Source organism: Stegodyphus dumicola, chromosome X1 (assembly GCF_044657685.1).
Source record: "Stegodyphus dumicola isolate Sdum_Otavi_A_Nest chromosome X1, ASM4465768v1".
NCBI classification, from domain to species: domain Eukaryota; kingdom Metazoa; phylum Arthropoda; class Arachnida; order Araneae; family Eresidae; genus Stegodyphus; species Stegodyphus dumicola.
Genome location: NC_140780.1, coordinates 158166956 through 158192643, shown reverse-complemented (window position 1 = coordinate 158192643; position 25688 = coordinate 158166956). Strand labels below are relative to the sequence as shown.

Sequence of the window (25688 nt, the reverse complement as noted above, 5' to 3'; positions counted from 1 at the left end):
TTATTATTATTCTTGCTTATATTATTATTATGCTTGCTTATATTATTATTATGCTTGCTTATATTATTATTATGCTTGCTTATTATTATTATGGTTGCTTCAGCGTAAAAGTCATTAGATTCGTTTACACATGTCAAACGGAGCCAGTTAGCCAGTTAGGAAAGCTAAAACAAAACCCCTCTACCATTTTCCGTGAGATACCAATATCTAGTTACCTAGCAACCAATTTTTGCTTTTGTCAATTGTTACCGTTAAGCCATCGTGGGAACTCTCCTTCTCATTAAGTATTCGTTAAAAATAGCCAAACCAGTCGGTCATTTAACCATCTCGTTCAAGATAGGGTTGACCTTGTTGCATAAGAAAGAGGCTACCAATATTACATCAACGAAAAGGAAAAAAAAAAAAAAGACAGCAGCAACCAAGGCCTCAGGAGGGAGTCGAACTCACACAAATGGTTTCGAATTAGAAATTAGCGTCTGCGAATCGCTATACTGTCCACCAGAACGAAAACTTAGTTCTTATCAAATTGCAAACGATGGTTCATATATTTCCTGTGTCAAGAGGTAAGAGATATTACTTTAAACAAGTTAAAAGAGTTTTCGTGAAAACTGTGTGTTAGGGTCCTGATGTGTTAATATTTGAGTTCGTGTAAAGAAAAATGGTAATTTCCAGCCTTTTTCCCTAATTCTGAGTGGTGAACAATATGTTTCTGCCTAAATTAAACCTCTGCAAGTAGTATCTCATTAACATAATCTCAGATTTTCCAGCTTTGCATCGTTTTGAGTTTTTCTTCTTCAGGATCCTCATAACATGCTTACATACGGGCCCTAACTCTTTAAGCACCTTTTCAATACTTCATACAGATAGCAATCTTACCGCCAACTCAATAAACATTACTATTTTGTCTAAATTCCTCTTCGATAAAAAATTACACTTTTGTCAATAGAAGTGTTGCGTTAAACACTACTTGTGTTAATCATCATAATCTGTAATAATTGTTTGAAGTAAGGTTTTTGTTTTACATGAAATAAAACTTGTAACATATACGGTTTTCATAAAGCTTGGTTGATTCGCAGGTAGTTGCCTTCTGAATCAACACTTATTCCGTTCAGAGTTATAATTTTCGGATTAATTTCGATGGTTAACGGATTATGGCGTAGTATTTGAGAGATATATACACAATTTTTGAGAAGTTATATATTTTCAACACTCAAGACTTTATTGGCATCCATTTCTAACATATTTAAAATTCCGTTATGCGTTTTCGGTTTACCATCTGCAAGTTCAAGGCAGAATTCAAACGATGAAATAATTTATTAACTCAGAAATTTTACTACATTTACGAGTTTTATTGACTATTTCTTGTATCTGAGTTCTATAATAATATGGGAAGAATAAATTCTATGAAGCTAAATGAAAATAAATTCTTAGCACAAATTTCAGAAAATTAAAATTATTATCCAAATTTTAGAAGTTAGTACTTTTGCCGATTTTCAGTTAGAATACTGAAAATTATCGTTCGTTAAATCAGTATTATAGTTGAATCAAAGATTGCCTTAACTCGATTTTAAACATGATGAACGTAATAAAATGCTAAACTGGGTTTGTTCTTATTAATTATCTATCATTTTCATGTTTTGAGCACACACTAAACAAATACAACTTTTAAAAGAAATTTTCAATATGGTGTAATATTCCTTTAGTTTCGTACGTTTCCGGGCCGTACGAATGAAAAGTAGTTAAATCGGAGTTAAACTATAATTATTTTTAATTAATAAAAATAACAGGCATTGAAGATTAAAACTCAAAATTCCAAATTTGTTTTGATAATATTCTGATTTAAGGCAACGGATTTTTTAATATTATCTGAAGAATCATGCTAAATAAAGCAGCGTCAACATATCATTCATAACTTGACATGCAAAAATTAACGACCTCCAATAGTTAATGAAGTGGTAAGGTAGAGGTGCTTAAATATAATACACTGAATATGATAAAACTGATATGACTCAGAAAAGTCTTCTAATATCTTCATCCGACAGTCCAATTACATTTTCTAAAAGAAGCCGCTGAGGAATAGATCTCAGGCACGGCAGAACCAAGAGAGTTCTTCCAAAGACTCCAGTTTCTTTGCTTCTGACGCGTAGCATGTGTTGCTCAAGTGTAGTTTGTGCCTGTTCCAGGATTATGTCGACATGACTGGGAGCAAGAAGAGGCTTGGTGCAATCTGAAAAAGTTGTTAACAATTATCGGAATATAAAATATAGCGGTAACTGTATATTTTATTTTAAAATTATTGTTAATCAGAAAACATTAACTTTATACATGGGTAATTTGCTCATAAGCAAGGTATCTCTTACTAAATTGAGCTATATGTATATTAAAGAAAGAAAAATTGCATATTTCGACCGGCTGCTGAAAGACTATAGTTCCGATTAACAAAGTTCTAAACAATTTAGAGCATTCTAGAATAAATTCTAGATTAGTTCTAATGAAGAAAGAAATAAGATTTCAGTGTTCTTGCACACACACACACACACACACACACACAAATGCACTGCTTTCATCAACAGCCACAAGTAATCATAAATTTAATCATTTTTATTAGGTGCATGACTGAAACATTTAAAGTTTTGTATGTCAAAAGAAGCAAATTCATAGGAATCAGGTCATTAATGGAAAGGAATATCTTTCACGATTCCATATTAGTTTCCTGCAGTAGCTAAAGAGTAACCAATTTGTTCCTCTATAGTATTGCAAAAGTAAATGATAATGATAAATAAAGTAGAAAATAAGAGAAATAATAAATATACGGAACAGAAAAGTACCACTGTTCGCTTAGAAAATGTTGGTACTTGTTATATGAAAATGTATCGTGCATATTAACTAGTTTGATTTTTAGATCATGGCATACCATGCTACGGCTATTTGCCTAAGGGGAGTAGTGCCTTCGCGGAGGATTTTCTGAGGGAAACTGGCTGTTATCCACATTATACATGATGAAATTCACGAAAATGCCCATGCAGCCAGCCTGTTCGTTTGGAAGCGAACCCAGACCGAACTACTATTGTCGATCAACTTTATCGCTCTGCTCCACATATAAAGTGATTGAAAAGCGTTTATATTTAGTAGAGATTATGCCTGAAACTAAATGTAACTTGTGGCAAATCCTTCAATAGACGTGTAAACGACATGCATCCATGTCTAAGATGAAACAGAACTTAAGAAGGAAAAGACCCATTTATTCAGAACTAAAAATGATTTAACAAACGGCAGTTCTTGTGATTGCAAAAACCAACCAGCTCTGAGATTTATGGCATAAGTCAAAAGTAACTAATTCAAATTAAAGCTAAGTCGGCGGCTAGTCAAAAGCTACACAGCGATGAACAACGCGCAAGTTGGTTCAAACCTATATCGGCGAGATAAGCGCTATTAGCAAGAATAACGCAACGTCGAAGGCAGACTCCTGTCAAAGAAGTGCAACTAGTAACGTGGCCTCGAGTAGGCGAAACACTCCCTAATTAAACAGTCTAAAACTTTCCTTTAAATTCTATCTCTTACTACCTCATTTGAATACGCGCGAACAAAAAATTAGCATTCTTGCAGGAAAATGGAAAGGGAAAATGACAGTAAAGATGTTTAACATAAAATAACTGGTTACTTAAACATAAATAAATCCTTACAATTTGATGAAAATTACTTTGAAGAATTATATATGAAATTCCATAAACTCTAAAACAGCGAGTAGTTGGGTGTATGGAAGTAATCTTTTCATAAGCTTAAGAAGTAGAGTGGTTATATATGAGAGACATTGTCGTCTACAGACTATGGAATCAGTTTTTCAGATAATCCATAATGTCAAGATTACCAGTACCCTGTAGCCCATTTATGCTTGCTGTCCATTGAGTTTTTCTGAGGACCGCCTGCTGATTTTTTCTACCACAAGATGATGAAGACTTTTAGTCAATGAAGGCGGTATGTCTGAAGTATAAACAGACGGTTTAAATGAAATTCCCTTCAATACTCTACCAAACCTTAATGGACTGGATTGGATTGGATTGCATTGGATTATTCAATTATGGCAAAGCACACGAGGGCTATCTGCCTAAAGGAAGAAATGTCTTCGTGGAGGACTTTCTAAGGGAAACTGGCTTGTATACACGTTACACATGAGAAAAAACCACGAAAACGCCCATGCAGTCTGCCTGTTCGCGGGATTCGAACCTCAGACCGAACTACCAGTGTTCAGCGTCTTTACCGCTCGGCCGCTGGTGGGCCCGCCAAACCTTGATAAATCAATTTTAGAGCTACATTTCAGCGGATGCCTTTTTTAAAAATTCAAGTTACAATATGCTTCAATAAATAGTTTGAAAAATTACTAAAAATTGAAAAGAAGACACGTGTGCGATAAAGGAAGCGCCTACTATAAACTTAATTTACTGAAATACGAAGCAATCTGTCTAAAATTCTGTTTCATTGAAATTCAATGAACTATTCAGAATTTTTCAGAAGAGGGTGATCATTTTAAACAACTTGTTGACACCTGAACCTTCCATAAATCCAAAGGGAAGTTGCGCAAGAAGGTAAAGCCGTTATCACATTAGCTGTTTGTTGCCGGGACAGAACGTTTGTAGCAACAGTTCTGAGAAACGGCCTTTGGCGAAATAGGGTTACCATCTTCACTTGGCAAACAGGCTGAAAGCCAAACAAGAATCAGTTATCGCTCAGATTGGCGAAAGTGACGTTTCCTTTCAAGTGACATTCGCTTCGTGTTGTTTTGTATCGCTCACACGCTTTTCGTTTTAAACTTTATTGTTAGTAATGGAAGATAATAGAAAGGTGATTGCTATCAAGTTAATCACTTTGATCTCCACTCTGGCACTTCATGTAATAGATAAACACACTTCTGGTTATAGCAATCAATTACATCAGTAATAGCCAAATTCTGTATACACCTAAGAATAGTTTAAAAACATGTGCTGGATAAGTCTATTTATCACACATCGCTTATGTGTATTTTCTGTTGTCTGCATTTCAATGAAAATTTGATGGCTCACTGGAAAATTTGTGACCTGGTGAAAGCATTTTCTGACTAACTTTATGGCTATAATTACTGTTCTGTCCATTCAAATGACAAAAATCTATATGGCTGATATTTACCTCCTCACAGCCAGCAGATACTATTCAGCAAAATGAAGATCAAATAAAGCATATGAATACATGAGCAATCAAACATGTGCGAGTTGTTTACTGTCCCATAGAACACTCGGTAATATACCTAAAACACATTAATTATACCAACTCTAGAAATTAGGTGTTCACATCATGAGTTTGTTTTATGGTTTGGTTTATTGAGATTACAGCAAAGCACACTAGGGCTATCTGCCTAAGGGAAGGGATGCTTTCGGGGAGGACTTTCTAAGGGAAACTGGCTCGTATACTTACACATGGGGAAAACCACGAAAGTGTCCATGCAGCCAGCCCGTTCGCGGGATTCGAACCTCGGACCGAACTACCAGTGTTCTGCGACTTTACCGCTCGGCTGCTGGTGTGCTCAGTTGGTTTTATGTGATTACCGCAAAGCCTCGAGGAATAGCAACAGGAGGGATCCCTTTGTAGAAGATTTTTTAAAACTGGCTCGTATACCAGTTACAAATGGGGTAAACCAAGGAAACGTCATGTAGCCAGCTCGTTTGCGGCATTCTAACCTGAGACAGAACTACCAGTGTTCAACGACGCTTCGGCCACTAGTAGGCCCGTGCACTTAATTGGAAAGTGCAATTCATTATGTAAACAGACATGAAGGTGATAATCAGTTGTGCGCTGTTTTAAGTAATCAAATGTTATAAATGCACAGCTGTTACATTTCTTATTATTTATTAGTCATGTTTTTATTACGTAGATCATACGTATGATATAATTATGAATTAACCCAATAACAAAATGTGTACATTCTTTAGTACTCAAATACTCATCAATTATTTTTCAACTGATTATTACATACCCATAATAATTTGCAAAGAACTGATAACTATAGTTGCTGCCAATTACATAATCGTTATCTGAATTAAAAGTAACTTCAAATAAACTTCTTGGCAATGTTCATTTTTGTATTCATACATACATATATATATACACACACATCTAATAAGTCATATATTTACATACAGATAGAGAGATGCGATGTTTTAGAAGTTGTTAATATATATTTATTAGTATTATATAAAAATTGTTATTTATTAGTATTAATGTAATGAATAAGATTTATATTAATGAATGTATATACAAATGTTTTTCATCATGCATAATAATAAATCCATAAATTTTCAATGTTTCAATATGTAGCATTTACAATAAAAGTATAGTTTCTAATGTATTTATAATTCAAAAAGTATTTCATTAATAACATGAAAATAATAGAGAAATTTAATGAGTATTCTCATTATTACATAAGCTATGCTTTTCTTTTTTATGCATCTTTTATGCTGTTTAAAATGTGTCACTGATTATGCAGTTAACAATTTAAAAGATAAATAATTAGGAGAAAAGCCGCGCATATACAAACGGATTTAAAAAAATTATTCAAATTTAAGAAATAAAATTCTATTATATAACAGTGTTATAATACACGATCAGCACGAAATACGACAAATTTGGCGAACTTTTGGCTACGAACAATTTGTAAACAAATCCGAAATGCAAGAACGTCGTAAAATACTGTCAACTCTGAAATTTCCACGATTATATATTTAATGAATATATACACATTTAAAAAATGACTCAGGCAGTTGTATTACAACAAAACAGCAATAATTAAAACGGCCTCTATTTCCACCGTCCATCACTTCACAGTGAGAACCATCGCCATATTGAAAGTTACCCGTGATCCTTCAGAAGCTGACCTTTCGTCTGATTGGTTGAACGTTCGAGGAACACGTCTCCAGCCGGAACATTTTGGGAAAAGTTTTAAAATGTTGCTCCTAGCTAGACGAAACATTTCTCGGAAGCCTGCCGCTTAAAGTCGTACTACTAGAATCTCGTTTCTCGGAATTGTCCCGGGTAAGCGCGCGCGTCTATAGATGTGATAACAGCATAAAGGACAGCTGGGCCTTCGATATCTAAAATGGCTAGCCTGTTAAGTGGCAATGAAATGCACTGTTCTAAAAACATCTAAAACAAGGATTCCTAACCCTTTTCTTTGCTTGTAGGCCCCCTGAGCCCTAACTTTAAATATGTAGATACCAGTATACGCATGTGTGATATTTCTAAGGGAAATATTTATTTGTAAGATACTAAAAGCTATTAATCGAACAGTTACAAAATTCCTGAATAAAATATACACATGTAGGTTATTAAAAGATAGTAAATAATTCCAGTATAATATCGAAAATGTAAATTACAAATTTTGAGAATTTTAATTGGTAAAACAAATGCATTTTTACTTACAGATATACTTAAAAATTAAACATACTAATTCAAACAACATAAACAAATTTATTCCCTATTAAACAACAGTACACCAAATAGGTGGCTCCTACCAATGAGATATTTTTTAATCTTAGCATATGAATATTCTGAGTCCAATTCATTGTTATCTGCTTAAGATTCAGAAACGATTTCATTACTCAGCTGATAACTATGAAGACAGCTGATGGTAAGATAAATTTATTCATAAATAAATAACTGTTATTTAATCAAGATGAAAGTATGGTAGGTCGTTTGACCGACAGGCTGGCCGCATGAATGTTTTTATGACTTTTACCATATATAACGAGAATATCAGCGAATTTCTGCTATGAAGCCATTCACGAAGGCATTCTTTCCCTAGATAATTCTAGCGTGCTTTGACATACTCAATAAGTTCATTCCATTCCAAATGAAAGCACAATAGTTTACATAATGAAGTAAACAAAACGTGTAATTTAATTAATGTTCCTATGATGCAGTTTAATCATGGGTCATTACATTTCTGGCCCAATATTTCCAAGCATCAATTTAAAATTCTCAGAATCCGAAAAATAAGAATTTCAGCCTGAATTATAATTAAAAGGACTACAACTAAGAGAATGGTATGTCAATGTCTCTGTTTTGATTCAAAATTCCATTAAATTTTGCATTTATTCAACCACGGCAAAATTAGAGATGCTGTTTGGAATCATCAGTTAGGAATGTGTTGGACGACAGCTCAGGTCGTCAACTCACTTTTACTGTATTCTCTTAATAATGAAGTACACAAACAGACAAATATTTTTGCACAGCAATTTCGATTATTCTAACTCAGACCAGTTTTTCCATGGATGAAGTGTATGCTAGAAATTAGTGTGAACAGTAAGGCGAATTTCTTTTCTCGAAAAGTCAATTCGATTAATAGAGCCTCTTATTTCAGAGCCAATGACATCCTTTGCCTTATATTTTTTCATCGTAAACTGAAATAGACGTTATCTTTATACTATACACGTAAATTTACTTCAATTTTCAGAGTCATACAGTCATTTCCATAAGCAATCACACTCCTGCTTTCAAGATTATTTTAAAATGTACTTTAAAGAATATTGCTACATATTTTACTAGTACGGCCTTTATTTTATTTAGGACTAAGCAAGATTTAATTGTTCGACATTCCACAATTTGATTTAGTATTTTAAAAAATTAATATAATTTCTTTTAAAATTTTGCATGCAAGTTGTTTAAAGATGAAAGTAATTTTAAAATATTGACTTTTGGTAACTGTTATAATAATACTTTTTTGTAAGATTTCTTCAACTTAAAAAGAGAAAAATATTAGAGCCAGCAGAAATTCCTATTTTCATGAACTTGTATTCCACGCTAAATCTTTTACCATAGAATTGAAATTTTTGGTTCCTGGCAGAAAATTATGGGCTTCTGCTAATGAAGTACGTCATACTATACTACAATCTATTTCAAATGTTCATATCACAAGACTATACTGCTTACAAAACGGCTGGACTTATGCAAGACTCAGTGTTATTAAAATGAAAAGAAAGCATTTTATTAACTATAGTAATCAATGATGAGCTTGCTGTCAGATAACTCATTAGAATTCTATCGTTTCAGCGTGAATTGAGTTGCTTTGACATCGTTTCTGAAACATATAATAATGAATTTCATTGTTTCAACTAAGTTTCAGCAGTTGCTCTGCATCGGAATTATTTTTGTCACCCTGTAAACACGGTTAGAAATTTGGAAGCCAAGAAAAGTGATTCCATCTGCTGGCTGAACATACTATCACTTGCTCCTGGAAAGTATATACTTTAAATGAGATAATCCCTTATTTTATTCCTCAGTTAAAGGGCAACTGAAAAGAGGCATGGAATCCAGTCATCAAATCCGAATTAGTGCCAACCACATTTTTAGTTCGTGCTCCGCTATAGAGGTTATTATAATTTTCCGTGGAATAATTGGTAGAAAGTAACAACAATTCGAACCATGGATCTTTCAATGCAGTTGGACAGGTTGTCGCTCATACAATAAAAAAAGAGCACTTGGGAAGCGATAATTCTATATAATTGGCATACACGATCACATTCTATGTCTTTTTTTATTAAAATACATTTATAGGTCGAACAGCGGCCGAACGACTGGAAGTTCGATCTGGGTTTGGAATCCAGGACGGGTTGGCTGTATGGGCGTTTTCGTGGTTTTCTTCATCTCTAACGTGTATACGAGCCAGTTTCCTTAGAAAGTCTTCCACGAAGGCATTTATCTCCTTATGCAGGTAGCCCTTGAGTACTTTGCCATAATCAAATAAACCAAACCATTTGTATGTATTTTCAAGCAAAGTACTAGATAATTTTCAATCGAAATTGCTGAAAGACTGTTTAACTCGAATCTTTGATTACTGTAGGGTTTTCTTTTCCCTTTGATTTCATATCGAAATTTGATATGCAGTTATCTAATTTTTCCTATGTGCAATTTCATGTCTAGTTTTCATCAGGTATTAAGCAGACTCATTCAATTGTTACAATACCCTGTTATTATTTCTGAAACATTTAATTTGAGCCCAGGTGCTAGCATCTCACGCGTGCTGCAGTTACACCGTTTGGCGCGGTACTTCAGTCTCTCTCTTTTTCTCTCTTACTCTTCACTTTAGGTAAATCAACGTTTTCAAATAGGTACAGTGGATACAAAAAGTATTCACACATACATTTTCGTTCACAATTTATAAGAAAATGCATTAAGAAATACAAAAATTGGCATTTAAAAAATAGAATAAGCTTATTCATTTAAATTAATTACAAAAAATGCAATAATATTAATAAAAACATTTTTTGCAACAATATTAAAATAGCTTATGTCAAAAACGTATTTGCACACTCAGCTCAACTTTAGAAAATTTGCATTTTTATGCTATTATTTGACAGTCATCCCGCAGTAAATAACATACGTAAGACGACTATAAAAGGAGGTGGTGTCGAAACGTTATCAGTTGATTGTCGATTTCAAATTGTAATGACACCTAAGAAATCTGAATTGTCGATTTCGTTGCGAGAAAAAATTGTTTCTCTACGTGAAAATGGCCTAAGTTATCGAGAAATAGGTAAAAAAGTAAATGTTTGCTTCTCTACTGTTCGGTATACTATAAAACGTCATAAAGAAAGAGGATCTACATCAAATAACTTGCGCTCTGGACGCCCAAAGAAACTTTCACTGCGAATAAAGCGAAAAATCATAAGAGAAGCATCGAAAAATCCATTTGTTAGTGCAATTACTTTAGCCAATGATGTCGCTTCAACATCTGGAGTTCAAATCTGTGTCCAAAATGTTCGAAATGTCCTGCACGATGCACACATTTATGGGAGATCTCCAAGGAAAACACCTCTCATAACTGAACGAAATAGACTGAAGAGACTTGAATTCGCTAAGGAATATATCAATATGCCAATTGATTTCTGGAAAAATGTCATATTTTCCGACGAGAGTAAGTTCAATATCTTTAAATCAGATGGCAGGAAATTAGTTTGGAGAAAAACCTTGTACTGCTTTTCATACCAAAAATGTGTTACCTACAGTTAAACATGGAGGAGGTTCTGTTATGATTTGGGGGTGCATGCCTAGCAAAGGAGTTGGTAATTTGTGTTTCATTGATGGGAATATGACAGCTCGAACCTATATTGATGTGTTGCGAGATAATTTGCCACAAAGTGCAATAAAATTGGGTATCAGTAATTCGTACTATTTTCAGCAAGACAACGATTCCAAGCACACCGCCGGTATAACACGTATGTGGTTGCTTTATAATGTACCCAGAAAACTTGCCACTCCACCACAATCACTAGACTTAAATCTTTTGGAAAATTTGTGGAATTCTTTGGATTTAAAAATAAGAAAAAGGAAGATTTCAAGCAAATCTGCCCTTAAACAAGCCCTTATTGAAGAATGGTCGAATACTGACCCTACTGTTACAGAAAGTTTAATTAAATCAATGCCAGCAAGATTACAAGCAGTAATAGATGCTAAAGGAATACATACTAAATATTAGTTATTAGAAATTTGCTTATTTATTTTATTTCTTTTGTATTCATGCAGGTGTGCAAATACTTTTTTGATACGAGATATTTTAATTTTGTTACAAAAAAGCATTGTTATTTATATTATTGTAATTTTTCTGTTTGTTTTGGATGATTAAACTTATTCTGATTTGGCAATACAGTTTTTTAAATTTCTAAATGCTTCTTTTTATGAATTGCAAACAAAAATGTACGTGTGCAAATACTTTTTTTACCCACAGTAAGTACGGAAATAATAAAGTTTGGTCGATATAAGAACGTATACAGAAATATTAATTTTAAATGAAAATTTTAGTCAGTCTTTGTATTTGGAAAAAAATCCTTCAGTGCGTGTAAGGTATTTTTTCTTTAAAATCTAGAAAAATACATTTAGGCTTTTGATCTTGTGCTAGATTAAAAGTCAGAATCTCCGCAATCCGCATGCAAGTTGTTTTAGAACTAAATAGCAGTTTTGGCTTTCTTTAACATCTATCGGGTATTTTTGAGGAAAGTGTAAACACATATTATAAAATTTTCGGTAAAATTTATTTTTATCAGAAAACTCTAGATAATATTGAACAAAGTTGTCACTTGCCTTTCCTTGCCAAAATAATAGTTTCTAATAAGGATCTTTCCAGAAGGTCAAGTTGCAGTTGTCGACATTCTATTATAGCAGAAACCACTCGCCTTGGCAAAATCTGAAAAAGAACAGAACGCCAAATTAAAATTCTGCATTTCAACCTCCAGCTCGTACCTATTTATCGAAAACAAAAATACTCTCCTCTTTTAAGAATTTAATGTAACCACTATTAATTGAGTCTTTCTCTTTTGTTTTCAGCATGTGAAAGACTGCTTCAAACGTATTTAGAAGTTTCAAGTATATTCGTTGCCATCTACGAGAATTCTGGTAGTTGGCATAATGAGTTTACTTGCTGGCTACGAGATAGTCGTCATTGATCGCCTTACTTAAATTAGCGAGTATGAGTATTGCCGTAGTAAATGTATGCAATGTTTAGGCGTTTGGAGTGTAGGAAGGGTTTAAATAATGCACTTGGTATATTGAAATGTATTATTTATTCCTCAAAACGCAGTTATCAGATCGTTTATTTCTCAAAACTATAAGTAAATGTTTAGAACGTAACACCTTTTTTGGGGGAAAGGGAGGTATTTCACTTGGGAAATGTTATAAGCAAACATCTGAAATTCTTGATCGGTGACTCGTATAAGAGTAATGGAGAATTACGTATCGCACGTGAGGAGCTTTGCGTGAATGCGCAGAAAGCGTGATTGTTGTTCATCTGGATACGAGTTTTCTTGTAGTTGCCATTAGGGAGAAAAATATTATTTCACATGCTAACTACGCGTATACATCTGTGAATTTAATCTCTACGAAAAGTAATTTGTTATACTATATTTAAATTATAAAACAATATTTTGTTTTATAATTTAAATACAGTGTATCAGACACCGTATGTACTGATCTATATGTCACAGTCTATATATATCACTGATATCTATCTGACGCAGTATATCTGGCATAGTATAATAGATCTGTATAAAGTATAACAGTATACAGATAATTTAAAAGCATTAAATGCAGATAAAACTTTAGCTCGAGTGAAGAGACCCCCCCAAAAAAAAGAGTGTTGATTTCTGATGAATCATATTTTTTCAAACGCTCAAAATCAAAACGGTATTAATTTATTGACCTTCAAGTACATACAATAGTCATTTAATTCAATGTATACAATGTCTTTCAAGGGGATTCCTTTACGTTTCTTACCACCAGCAGCTAAGAGGTAAAGTTATTGAATTTCGATAGTTCGACCTGGGCTCAATTTCAGGCAAACGCGCTGGCTACATAGGAGTTTCCGTGGTTTCCTCCATGTGTAATGTGGATACGAGCTCGTTTCCCTTATAAAAACCCTCCAAGAAGACATCCCTTATTTTAGGCAAACATCCCTAGCTTGCTTTGCCATAATCAAATAAAAAAAAGCAAACCAAATTATTGGTGGTATGAATAGGAGTCTTCTTCATCTTCCACTTAATTGTTGAATGCTGTAATCAAACAAAGTAATGTTATAATAGTATATTAAATAGTAATAGTATATTAAATAGTAAATGGTTTTTACGGAGCTACCGGCTTCCACTTTCTAGATGAAAATATAAGATCACAAAGCAGGCCCATTAAAAATCACTACTAAAGTCTCTGGAACTTAAAGTCCTCAAAGATACATCTATTGCAATAATAGTACTTGTGAACTTAGATTCTATCATAATGGGTCAAAACATTTTCCCTGACTTCTGTGGCATTTCTGTTATGATTTTCTAAGTAAGTAGTATAATTAGTACGTGGATTTTTATGTTAAATGTCAATACTGGCCACTTCATATGTTTGAACCTAATAAATTATGCGGTTTATGTAGCTTAAAATATGTTTTATGGGAGGATAGGATGATTTGGTATTAAATCGAATTCAATAAAATAAAATATATTAACAGAAGAAGAGACACAACAATAGAATGAATAGGAAAACATTTTCCCTTTTCTTCCAATTCCTTCATAAACCATCTTAAACACAGTTCATATTTCGTGTATAAGATAGTACATTTATATAGTCCATACATATAAAATAGTGCATAGTCTATTTTTTTCCGAAAAAAAAATTCCTGGCCTAGTCCTTTTAAATAAATTGCTTGAAAGTCTTTTGTATTATGCTCTGTGGGTCTGATATCTAGCCCAACTCTACCAGCTACAAAAATATTGAGCGTACTTATTGCTGAATAGTAGGAACCAGTCTGAAAATTTTACGAGTAATATTTTTTTCTAGCAGAAATAAATCGACGTATGTATTTTTGCACATGTTATCCGATAATGAAATAATTATGATACATGTCACCCTAATCAAATTTAAATAGAAATTTAATAACGAGATTGTCATGTGTCAGTAGTATATTCACATTTAACGTCCTCATTGTCATATAATAATAGTATAATCACATGCAGACATTTAACAGACTGCTTTTGTTTCCTAAATTATGAGTCTGAACTTTTTAGTTTCTGGTTGGCACTTCGGGAGATGAAACCTATGTGAAAATCGTCATTTTATCTTGATTTCAAAATGCCATGCTTTTAGCAATTTTTATGTATTATAGAAATGTCGCATTTAAAGGCTTAAGCTGACATCTGCAGAGGGTACTTCAGGATGACACCAAAGTTTACAAAATTTGGTGACACTTCTATCTAAACTGGATGCCATCCCCACGAAACAAATTACGTCTTAGCAAGACAAATTTTCTGCAATAAACGCCGCTTAATGTGATTGCGGTTAATCATTCGGATATTATTACCAATTTGTAGACGTCCCGCCCATTTGTGTATGAAAACATGGGAAATTAATCGCTTATTATGATCAAAAATTCGGTTAATAAAATCAAACTATTTTAGAATAAACTTATTAACTGAAGCACATTTGTCCAATAAGATCAAAATAGATTATAAAAATTTCAGTGTAAATTCAGTGTAATACCGTAAAGTGTGAATGAAATATCGCAGAATGACGGATTAAGTCGCCAGACAGCTTGGTTTTGATTTCAATCAACCATTTAAACTAGGTGAAAAAGGAGTACTAAACTAGGCAAAAAGCAACCTAAGTTTGACATCGATTTTGAATAACCCTATCGATTTTGATTGCGATCAGACACAAGTTTTCTTCTTCAGGACTAAAAAAAAAAAACTTCTTTTACCTCGAATTTTCTTTTCTCTTGAGAAACAGAATTCACAGGAAACACCTGCGACAAAATAAGTTTCTTAAACAAAAATTTTATATTGGCATACATTCCTCGAATGAGGAATGTCTAGAATATTAAGTTTAAGGATATAGTAACGGTAAATAATTTCCAGAAACACTGTGAACAAACTTTTGCATTTTTCTAATTAAAATGCTGTGAAAATGTCTATGTGTTTCTAATTATATTTGCATCATATTAGTTAAATTCTATTGCTGCTTTGAAGGGTACTTTTTCTCATTGTTTAATCCTATTAAAATAGCCGTGATCAAACCTGATCACAATTAAGCCGCCTACTGTATATGCCGCTTTCTTCAAAACTAAGTCTCTAGATTAAACAGCCAGTTCTTTAGTCTTACTGCTTTAAAAGCGATTATTCACCAATGTTTACAGTTAAGTAAATTCGATATTTATGGCAGAATCCGTCACACTTCCCAGTTGACTTGGCTTAATTTATTTGATCCCAGGTAGCACACGCCGTTGCAAAGACGTTGCAAACTGGTCCGAAAGGTTGCAAAGTAGTCATGGTAACTTTTACGACGTCTTTACAAAGTTGCGAAGACGCAAAATATTTACTGTTGCATCTTGACAATCTGTCGACGTCGCTGAAATGTCATGATATGACCGCTTCTAGACGTGGTCGTTTTAGCATTTTTTCATAATTCATCAGCGTTTACTTTTAAAATGTTTTTCATACTTTTAGAATGAAAAGAGACTAAATCTGCCCTTTCAAGAATCTGAAGTCCGCATAAGATTTATTTTGTAATGTTTCATTACCTTATTTAATCTAAATATATTAATCTAAGGCATATTCATCTAATGAGATATAAATTTAATATAAGTACTTTTGATTTATTAAATTTAATTAGTACTAAAATACGTGCTAAATGACTGTTTAAAATTTTGATAAGTAATTAAAATATTTTTATAAATATTATAGCAAAATATTTAAATATGAAACTAATCTATAAAGTAAGTTATTAAGTTATGCATTTTATATATTTTAAAAAATCATATTTCCGAAATCCATGCAAATCACATGTTAGCAATTACTTCACTGCTGAAATATGACTTTGTTTATTATTTTTTAAGTAAGGACGAGTTTATTTGAATTAATAAGCTGACATAATATGAAACATTTTACCGCATACAGAGCAAAAAGTACAATTTTCGCGAAGATATGATTGTGCGTGAAGATGTATTCATGGATAAAAAATGGGTCGATTTTAAGAATTCCGAGAAAACGTCCAAAGTTAAATGACGATGCAATATCTATGCATACCGTATTTGACGGCGTATAAGACGCACTTTTTTTCCTAAATTTGGTCTCAAAAAAAGTTACCTGCGTCTTATACGTGAAGGTAATTGCATTCAATAATTGTTTATTTGGCTTTTACGAAACGTGAGAACTAAAAGAAACCACGCTATTGAAACTTTTTTTCCTTGTATGTGGCCGTCTAAATAAGGGTGCGTCTTATATGCCGTCAAATACGGTATTTAACGGCTGTTCAATATATAAAACGGAAAACTCACCGACAGTCAGGAGAAGCAGAACGGAAAAATTAATGGAAAAGGAGAAAGAAATATTAACACTTTTAATGGAAAACGACAAAATTAATGGCTTTAATAAATTACTAATAAATGTTGACATCAAAATTAGAAAAACAGTGAAGAAAAATACGAAATTCATTACCTATAGAAATTCTGATGAACTGTTTGTTATGTTTTTACGTTTTTCCCATGCATTCAAAAATCATGGATCTCCATACATTCAAAAATGCTTGGTTTAATCCTAGTATTACGACACACTCGGGATTTGGGGACATTGACATTACAAATGTTTTAGGAAACCAGATAAATAACTTTTTGTATATATAATCTTGTGAACATTGTTAGTAATCCTATTCAATTGAAATAATTTTTCTAGGCCATTTAAAAAAATTCTGTTAAATTATCAGAACCGTCGAAAGGTTTAATGCTATCGTATTAATCGCTGAAAAGTTACACTGAATTGCTGCTCGACCGATTGACATTCCATGTATATTATTTACTGGATGATTATATAAACGAACATCTGAGCTCGAAGCTTACGTGCTTTGGCTAGCTCCCAAATTCGAGCAAGTAACTGCACAATTAATTGAGATTCCAGCAGTTTTTTCAAGTAATTTGGTAAAGATGCCATCAGTAAGCCATTTGAAAAGACTGATTTCATGTTTGAAATTAAAGCAATCGATGACTGATATAAATAATATTGCTTATATTAAAAGTAAATGTAATGCACTGTCAATCAAAGAACGCACTGTGAGTCTTATCATTGTTCTGTCACTAACCTACTTACTTCAACTGCCTTCAGTGAGTGAATTTGCATTGCTGTGAGCTCCTGTTTGGAAGCCTCTGATTTGAGGAGAAATCATTGTAGAAATGCCGAATTTTTTCTTATTTTGGTTGTGAATATCTGCTCTACACGAAGACACCAAAAATTGGATAAATCATTTAGAAAATATCAAATGCAACGTGCTACAATGCTAATCGTGAATACAGTGTTCGTGAAATAGTGTTCTGTTCTGGTGTTTTATGTGTTTCTGGTGATTAAAATTATATGGTAGTTGGTGTTCTCCAATCTTCATTGGTTCCACCAGTGCAATATTTGGATACACGGATTAGCGATTCGGTTATAACGTCCTAAGTGCTATATTGTATGCTGTGTTGGCGCTTAGAATTAATTTACATAAAACCAAAAATAACATACAACGGTAAAGCATTTTTTAGTTTTGCTGAAAACGCAATCAATGCAGAAGAAACAACAATTCAAGCTGTTATGGTATATTCATTAGTTTCAAAATACAAAGAAGTTATTGGACTGGTACCAGTACTTAATATGACTGCTGAAGATGAAATAGATGTATGTAACAACAAGAGCCAATACATTAAAATTAATAATAATGCACATTCTATAGTATGTTGTCTTTTGTATAGTAATCAGAAAAGGTTAACGATTTTAAAGTGTATGAAATGTATGAATAAAAAAAATAGTGTTAAGGAAACATTTGCATTATTATGAAATATTGTAGTCTATAATTATGGGATATTTAATTGTGTAATATTAAAAAACACTAAATATTTTTTTATTGATTGCAAATTTCAATTTTATTACTTTTCGTTTGGTATCTATTCTTCCAAACATTGTGTAATTCGCTTTTTTTTAATATTGCCGTTATGTATGTTTATTAGATTATCTCAATAAATGAATGTTGGAAATTAGGTTTTATTTTTTATTAAATTTAAGTATATTCTATTTTCTTAACTTACTTTTTATGTGCTCGTGACAACAAAGAAATTCATAATAAATAGAAACAAAAAGTTTCATCGTGTGCTATTTAACGAAGAGCTTACTTTAACGTATTTAGCTTACTATTGTATACTACATTATTTAAATTATTTCTGTACAGTATTTTAAAAAGTGCATGAAATAATCATTTTAATCTACCATTAATCTAAAATCTAGAAACAAAAAATAAGAAAATACATTAACATATAATCGAAAGAAATGATGTTAAGGAACATTAACATTACTAGTAAATACTGCAATCCATAATTATTGCACTTTTAATTGCTTACTATTTAAAAAACAAATAATTTTTTATTAATTGGAAATTTTAGTTCTGTCACCTCCCTTCTGCTATTTATACTTTCAAACACTGCTAGTTCATGTTTCAAACACTGCTAGTTCATGTTTGTTTTTTCTTAAATAGTGCTGTCATGTATGTTGTTTGTTAGGTTATCATTTCATTTTAGATATGAATATGGGAAGTATTTTTTTCGTTATTAGATTTAGGTATATTTTTCTATGAAATATTTTTGATCACATTTATTAACTACCTTGTACAGTGTTTCATTTGCATATCTTGGAGATATAGAAGTTAATGGCTATATTTTTTGCTATAAAACGCGAATAAATTTATACTTGAGTTCAGGTAAAATACTGATTGCGTTACTTTAAGAACGGCTTCCTAATTTATCATGAAGGGGTCAATTTTTAATGTCTCTGACATATTACAGAAGTAAATGTGATAATGCTGTTATAATCAGAAACGCTCTTTTTTTTACCCACATATATATCCTTACTTTTATTTATGTCTGATGGAGTTTAATTTACTTAAAACCTACTATTAATGTTATATATTTACAATAACCACTTTCATATTTACTCTCACTTACATACTAAAGGATTAAGGAAAAAAAAATATGAAATCTTAAATAATCGTAATTTGGAATTTAAGTAATTTAAAAAATATAGTTTAAAGTACTGAAAATAATTAAAGATATTATTAATTATGTATACTTATTCTAAAGAGAAAATAATGTATTATCTTCTGGTTTACAGGAAATGATCAAATATTTAAACTTTAGAAAAATACAAGGAATACAAAATTTTAAAAAAGAAGAAAAAATACATTAATTATTATTCTTATTTTTCTGCATAAATCAATATGTAACACAAAGACATAATAATGACGTTTTCACAACTGTTGCAAAAAGGTCGAATTCTGCGAACATTTAGGCGTCCTTAAGAAGTCGTGATACGATGCTTTCACAACCTAAATGTAACCTAAGAAAGACGCAATAACGACGTCTGCGAGACAAAAACCTCATCTACAAAGACGTAATAAAGACGTCTTTGCAACGGTTGCAAAACAGTGGAGTTTCGCGGACATCTGGGCGTCTTAAAGACGACATATTGCAACATTTTTGCAACGATATCCGCGACGAGTTTGAAACGTCATTACGACGTTGCCCTGCTACTTGTTATTATGGTAAAGCACTCGAGGGGTATCTGCTAAAGGAAAGGGATGTCTTCGTGGAGGACTTTCTATAGAAAACTGGCTCGTATTTACCTTACACATGGGAAAACCACGAAAACGCCATACAGCCTGTCCATCCGCGTGGATTCAAATCCCTCACCGAAATATCACTGTTCAGCGACTTGACCTCTCAGGTGCTGGTGGGCCTCGCTTAAAAAAAAGCTCGTGCTTCGGGATCCAAGAAACACATATGGTAGAAGAACATGAAGAATCCTTTTCAGCGACCTTGTTATCTCGTCTTTGCATTTGGTTCAACATAAGACGAGAATTACGATAGAGCTTTAGCTGCAAACATTGAGGAAATTCTTTTGTGACTTGGAAAAAGCATTTGGTTTCTACATACAACATGCAATTGAAATTTTATACAGTCATCAAACTTCAGTTGTTAATCGTGAAAACAATCGATTATCATATGTCGATTCTCCCAATGCTCTAAAGACATTTGTTGCCGATAGCTACAATGGTCGGCAAATTTTAACTGTGCAAGAATTCAATAAACAGATAGAAATATGTTCGTTAGAAATTAAAGCTCACTCAATCAAAACTCGATTGCAGGTTATGTCAGGCAGAATCTTCAGAAATATTTCAAAAACGTGGATTCAAAATCTCAACATAAACCGTGAAGTTTGAAAAGTTTGCATATTTTGGGGAAAAGGCATTTTCTGTCTTATTCTTTTACTCAAGCCTGCGTTATTGTGAGTTGTATCAGTGCTATATTATTTGTGAAAAGGAATTTTCTATTTAAATTAAAAAGTCTTTTTGTCGTTTTCATTACAAGGAAGATCTTCAAACCTTGAATTTATGTAAAAAGATAGATATGAATCATCCATCTAAAAATACATAAAATATTTATTTGTTAATATTCTATAGGTAAACAAATAAATTTAAAATAACAACGTGATTCGGGGAGTAAAGCGCTATTTAGCAAGTTCCAAAATGCAGTTTTGAAAGTTTGGTACGTTTCCAATTTGATGGATTAATGCAATAAAAATATACAATGATGAATGAAGAGATGAGTGGAAAATATATATTTTGGGCTGTCAATGTACAACTTAAAATAAAAAGATTTTTTGGTTGTTCTTCATTTTTAGTTAAAAATAATTCAATTATTATGTGTAAAATTAAAAACTTATATCTGCTTCTTGGTAAGTGTTATTCATATTGAAAGTGAGATTTATCAAGTAAAAGTAAGGTGTATTCTCAATTGTTTGAGCCGCTGTAGTTTAGTATCTATTCAGTGTCTCTTTAATTTTTAATTTGAGTTAAGTAAAACGTAAGTATTTATACAGGGTGATCAGCGAATAAGCCCTGATTTCAAAATTAAATATCTCTACAACAAAGATCGATAGAATTATGCGGTAAACTGTACGTTCATTAGCAAAACTGTAAAAATGGTGTACAAAAGTTTAGAAAATTTAGTTACGAAAATCGTTAACAGATGGCGCTCTGCGCTGAAAACTCTTTTCCTGAAAAGAGTAAAATAAACAAAATGTGTGAAAACAAAAGTGAAGCAGCCTTTGCAATCAAAATACAATTTTTTTCAAAATGGTCACCGTTCGAAACAATGAAATTATACATCACGTCTTGCAATGTCTCAACGGAAATGGAATCACATGCAACACCAATCAACGATTCAAGCTCATCTAGAGCAGCGGGATTGTTTCGATAGACATTGTCTTTTAATGCGCCCCACAGAAAGAAGTCATAAGGACTTAGATCGGGAGAATATGGAGGCCAAGCTATTTCTGTGTCAGTAAATTGCGGATAATCTAACGCAATTACTCTATTCCTAAGTATTCATGAAGTATTCATGAAGAAAGCGAAAAACTTTATCTGTTCGATGTGGTCGAGCCCTATCTTGCATGAACCAATCAATCCTCCAACGCTAGTTGAGTGCTGACAAATTGTTCCAAAATTGTAACGTAACATTCAGTAGTTATCGTTTCTCGTACGACAAAGGGTTCGATAATGCCTTTGGCACATACCGCAGCCCATGCAGTAACTTTAGGCGAATGCAGTGCTTTTTCTTCACACGAATGAGGATTTTCGGAACCCCAAAATCTCCAGTTTTTTTTTATTAACGATTCCATTCAAATGAAAATGTGCCTCATCTGTGAACCAGATGCAGCTCACATGAAATCTGTCATTGTCGACCATTGTTGGAATCTGATTCGCAAAGTCAATCCTTTGTTGCACAGCTTTCATGGGTATGGTCTAATGACTTTGGATTTTGTATGGAAACCGCCGTAGGCTTTTTTTAAATATTTTTTGCGTGCTCGTGTACTTCAAACCTGTCTTTGATGCAATCCGTCGGATGTTTTTCGTAGAATTTTACTGAACAATTCCAGAAACTTTGGCTGCATTTTCAGGAGCGACTACAGTTTTCCTAGGCCCAACATTTCCCTTTCAATCATCAGCCACGCTGCCAGTCCATTCGATTTTCGCGAAGAGCATGCGAATGGTTTTCGCATCGGGTTCGCATTCCAACTGGAACATTCAATCGGTTTTGAAAACTGCGACGTGTTGCCGTAGGACTGTGTTCTAATCGGTGAAATTCCAGAAGAAAGAAAAGAAAAAAAAAACACGTTGTTCAATGGAATACATTATTTCATTTTCTACGCTAGCCTTTTTCCATTAGCCAACAGTCCTACTGATCACTTTCGAATTCGAAGCCCATATTTAAAGGCTATTGATAGGTCATTGCGATTAGAGCGCCATCTGTTAACGAATTTCGTAACTAAATTTTCTAAACTTTTGTACACCATTTTTACAGTTTTGCTAATAAACGTACAGTTTACCGCATAATTCTATCGATCTTTGTTGTAGAGATATTTAATTTTGAAATCAGGGCTTATTCGCTGATCACCCTGTATCATGTAACATAAATAAAGCATGAAGATTTTGATTATAATTAATTTCAAAGGGCATCAGAAAATTAACTAGAATTTTTTTTCCGGGAAAGGGGATTATGACACTGAACATATTCGCCAGAGGAAGGGATGATCTCTCGATGGACTTTTATGGGAAACTATCTCGTATCCACGTTACAAATGAGGAAAAACACAAAAACACCCAGCCCGTTCTCCGTAATGCAAACCCTGGACCAAACTACCAGTGTTCATCGACTTCACCTCTCAGCCTCTGGTGGGCCCATCAGAAAGTTTGTATTTGGCTATTTAAATCTCTCTCATCTTTAACGACTTTCTTTTAACTTTCTGTAGAATATTAGCAGTTTATTCTTTCACTATAACGTATTTTTAATGAGTAAATTCATTTTATATCTATATATATATATATATTTGGGAAAAACAGAGAAAGTTAGAAGACCATTCTTGTCGGCCATTATTCCGAAAACACGACTGTTCATGAACCTACGAGATAGGTGTATTGTATACAAACGTTATACATCTTAAGAAGATGGCTATCTCGAAATGGTTACGTTTGAACATTTCTAAATCACATGCAAAGGTTTATTTTTTCAGTTGCTTCGTTTTTAGTTGGAAGGTTAATTTTTAATTGAATTTTAAGGCCTGACTACATTTGAAGATTTTTTTTTTTTTTTTACTTTTAGCACATACATGCTGTCTCATTCTGTTTATGGATTTGTCAGTAATGAATTACGGAGTGTTTGTGACAAAACTGAGCTTTATTTACTTTGTACACTATATTTAAAAAAGCATTTGAAAAGTGTTTCTCGATCTGTGTTCAGCGAAGCACAACTGGTTCTTGAAGCCTGCCTCTGTGGTCTTCCTAGATTTCCAAAAAAGCAAACAAAACAAATTTAAATTAATTGCGTACATCATGCTATATCTGAAAATCGCAGAGTTTGGAAATTACATACAAGTATGATAATCATATGCCCTATTTTCTCCCAAGTATGACATTTTATGAAATCTGTTACCAGTTATCCTATCTACTGACTACCAACTCTAGTCTTAGCAACAAAAGAGGAATTTAAAGCACTATGGCTATGGTGCTTCTTACCAGTACACATCCAGTGAATAGTTATACAAAAATCATCAGGCTCATCCATCTCATTAATTGTGAGTACCAACAATTATTTTGTTTTTAGTTAATAAGATAAAGATTATCAAAATTCACGAATTATTAAAAATGAATATAAATTATCTTTTATTAACTTAATTACTTAATACCAATATAAAATTAAAAGAATTTTAATTAATTATATTTTTAAAACATAAGTATGTTGATAGACGCATATTAGAAAAATTCCTTTTTCGACGGGAATAAAAGTAATGTGGTTTGCAAAATATACTAATTTATAAAAGTGCTCCCCATTTAAAAAAAAAAAAAATGAGAAAAACCTGTATTAGAAGAAGAATTAAAAAAATTAAGTTTTTTTGAAAAATAAGTTTTTATTTTAAATCATAAAATACTGAACAAAAAAGAGGAAAATAATTTGTAGTATGATTGGAACAAATCATTAAATAATTCTGGTTAGAAAATTTTTCTACAATTTTACATCACCGATATTAAATGCGTACGACACCCTTGGTAAACTCATAAGCATAAATGAAATTAAATTTTTAGATTTCGTTATTTAAGCAACCACGTATTAATTATGTGTAATATACAGTCATAGAAGAATTTTGTACATAAAATTAATTAATGTCTTGTTTCCATTAAACTATGCGATAATTTTTTTCTCCTATTAGTTCATATTTTATGAGTTTTAAATGAAAGATTGTTTCATAAAAACTTAAATCTTTTTAGAACCAATAAGACGTTATCAGTCAATTAATTCTCAATCAAAGTAAAAGGGTGATTGCTCATTACTAAAAAATCTTTTTCTTTAATATGAACGATCCTCTTTTATCTCCAACAATTCTGTTACGTCAACTAATAGCAAAAAAATACAGCGATTTTGTCAAAAAATCAGAAATTACGATAAAAATCTCGTACAGTGTGTATACGAAATTTGAGTTTCATGGCTAAAAATCAACGACAAAGTTTCATTCATGATGGCAAATGCAAAAATGTAAACACAAAAATTCCCCTAATTAATATCTTTTTGTTCTTCTTATCATAAAAGAGGGTGAAGAGCTGGTTTTGGAACCTTTTTCAAAATTTCAAATCTTCGTAACAAGCCCTTTTTTGGGTGTTTGAATTTTAAAGTCTCTTAAAGGAATATAATAGTATGTACCAAAATAAAATTAAGAAAATCAGTTTTTAAAATAATATGCTGAGAAAAATATGTATAAACTTAAGAGATGGAAAAAGTTAAAAATGACACAATAAATTACACTGAAACTAATTTTAAACGTTAATCATTCCTTTAACTCTCCTGTTTTTGAGATTAATAAAATGAAATTAATTGTAATTAATAAAATAAAATTAATTGTAAGTACAAAATCTAAACTTAGTATGTTTGAGGTAAGGGGGAGCTTATAAGGAAGCAAAGAAAATATTATGAGATAAAGGTATTACGACGTTGAAACTAGGTTTCGGAGTGATTCCAAAGAAAAACTGGCACTTTTCCCCTTGTGCTTCATGCTGCAACATACATGTTT

General features: G+C 32.4%; 1 protein-coding gene across 1 annotated transcript in view; it reads right to left on the bottom strand.

Annotated features, from left to right (window-relative positions):
* Nucleotides 1–1193: 1193 nt before the first annotated feature.
* LOC118186201 (photoreceptor-specific nuclear receptor-like) overlaps nucleotides 1194–25688 on the bottom strand; it is a 164485-nt gene continuing 139990 nt past the window's right edge. Inside the window, exons 5-6 of the mRNA XM_035356271.2 lie at nucleotides 12103–12205; nucleotides 1194–2227 (exon numbers count right to left, since the gene is read on the bottom strand). Of these exons, the coding sequence (XP_035212162.2) occupies nucleotides 2010–2227; nucleotides 12103–12205 (321 nt within the window). The 3' untranslated portion in view covers nucleotides 1194–2009. The remainder of the gene's footprint in view (nucleotides 2228–12102; nucleotides 12206–25688) is intronic.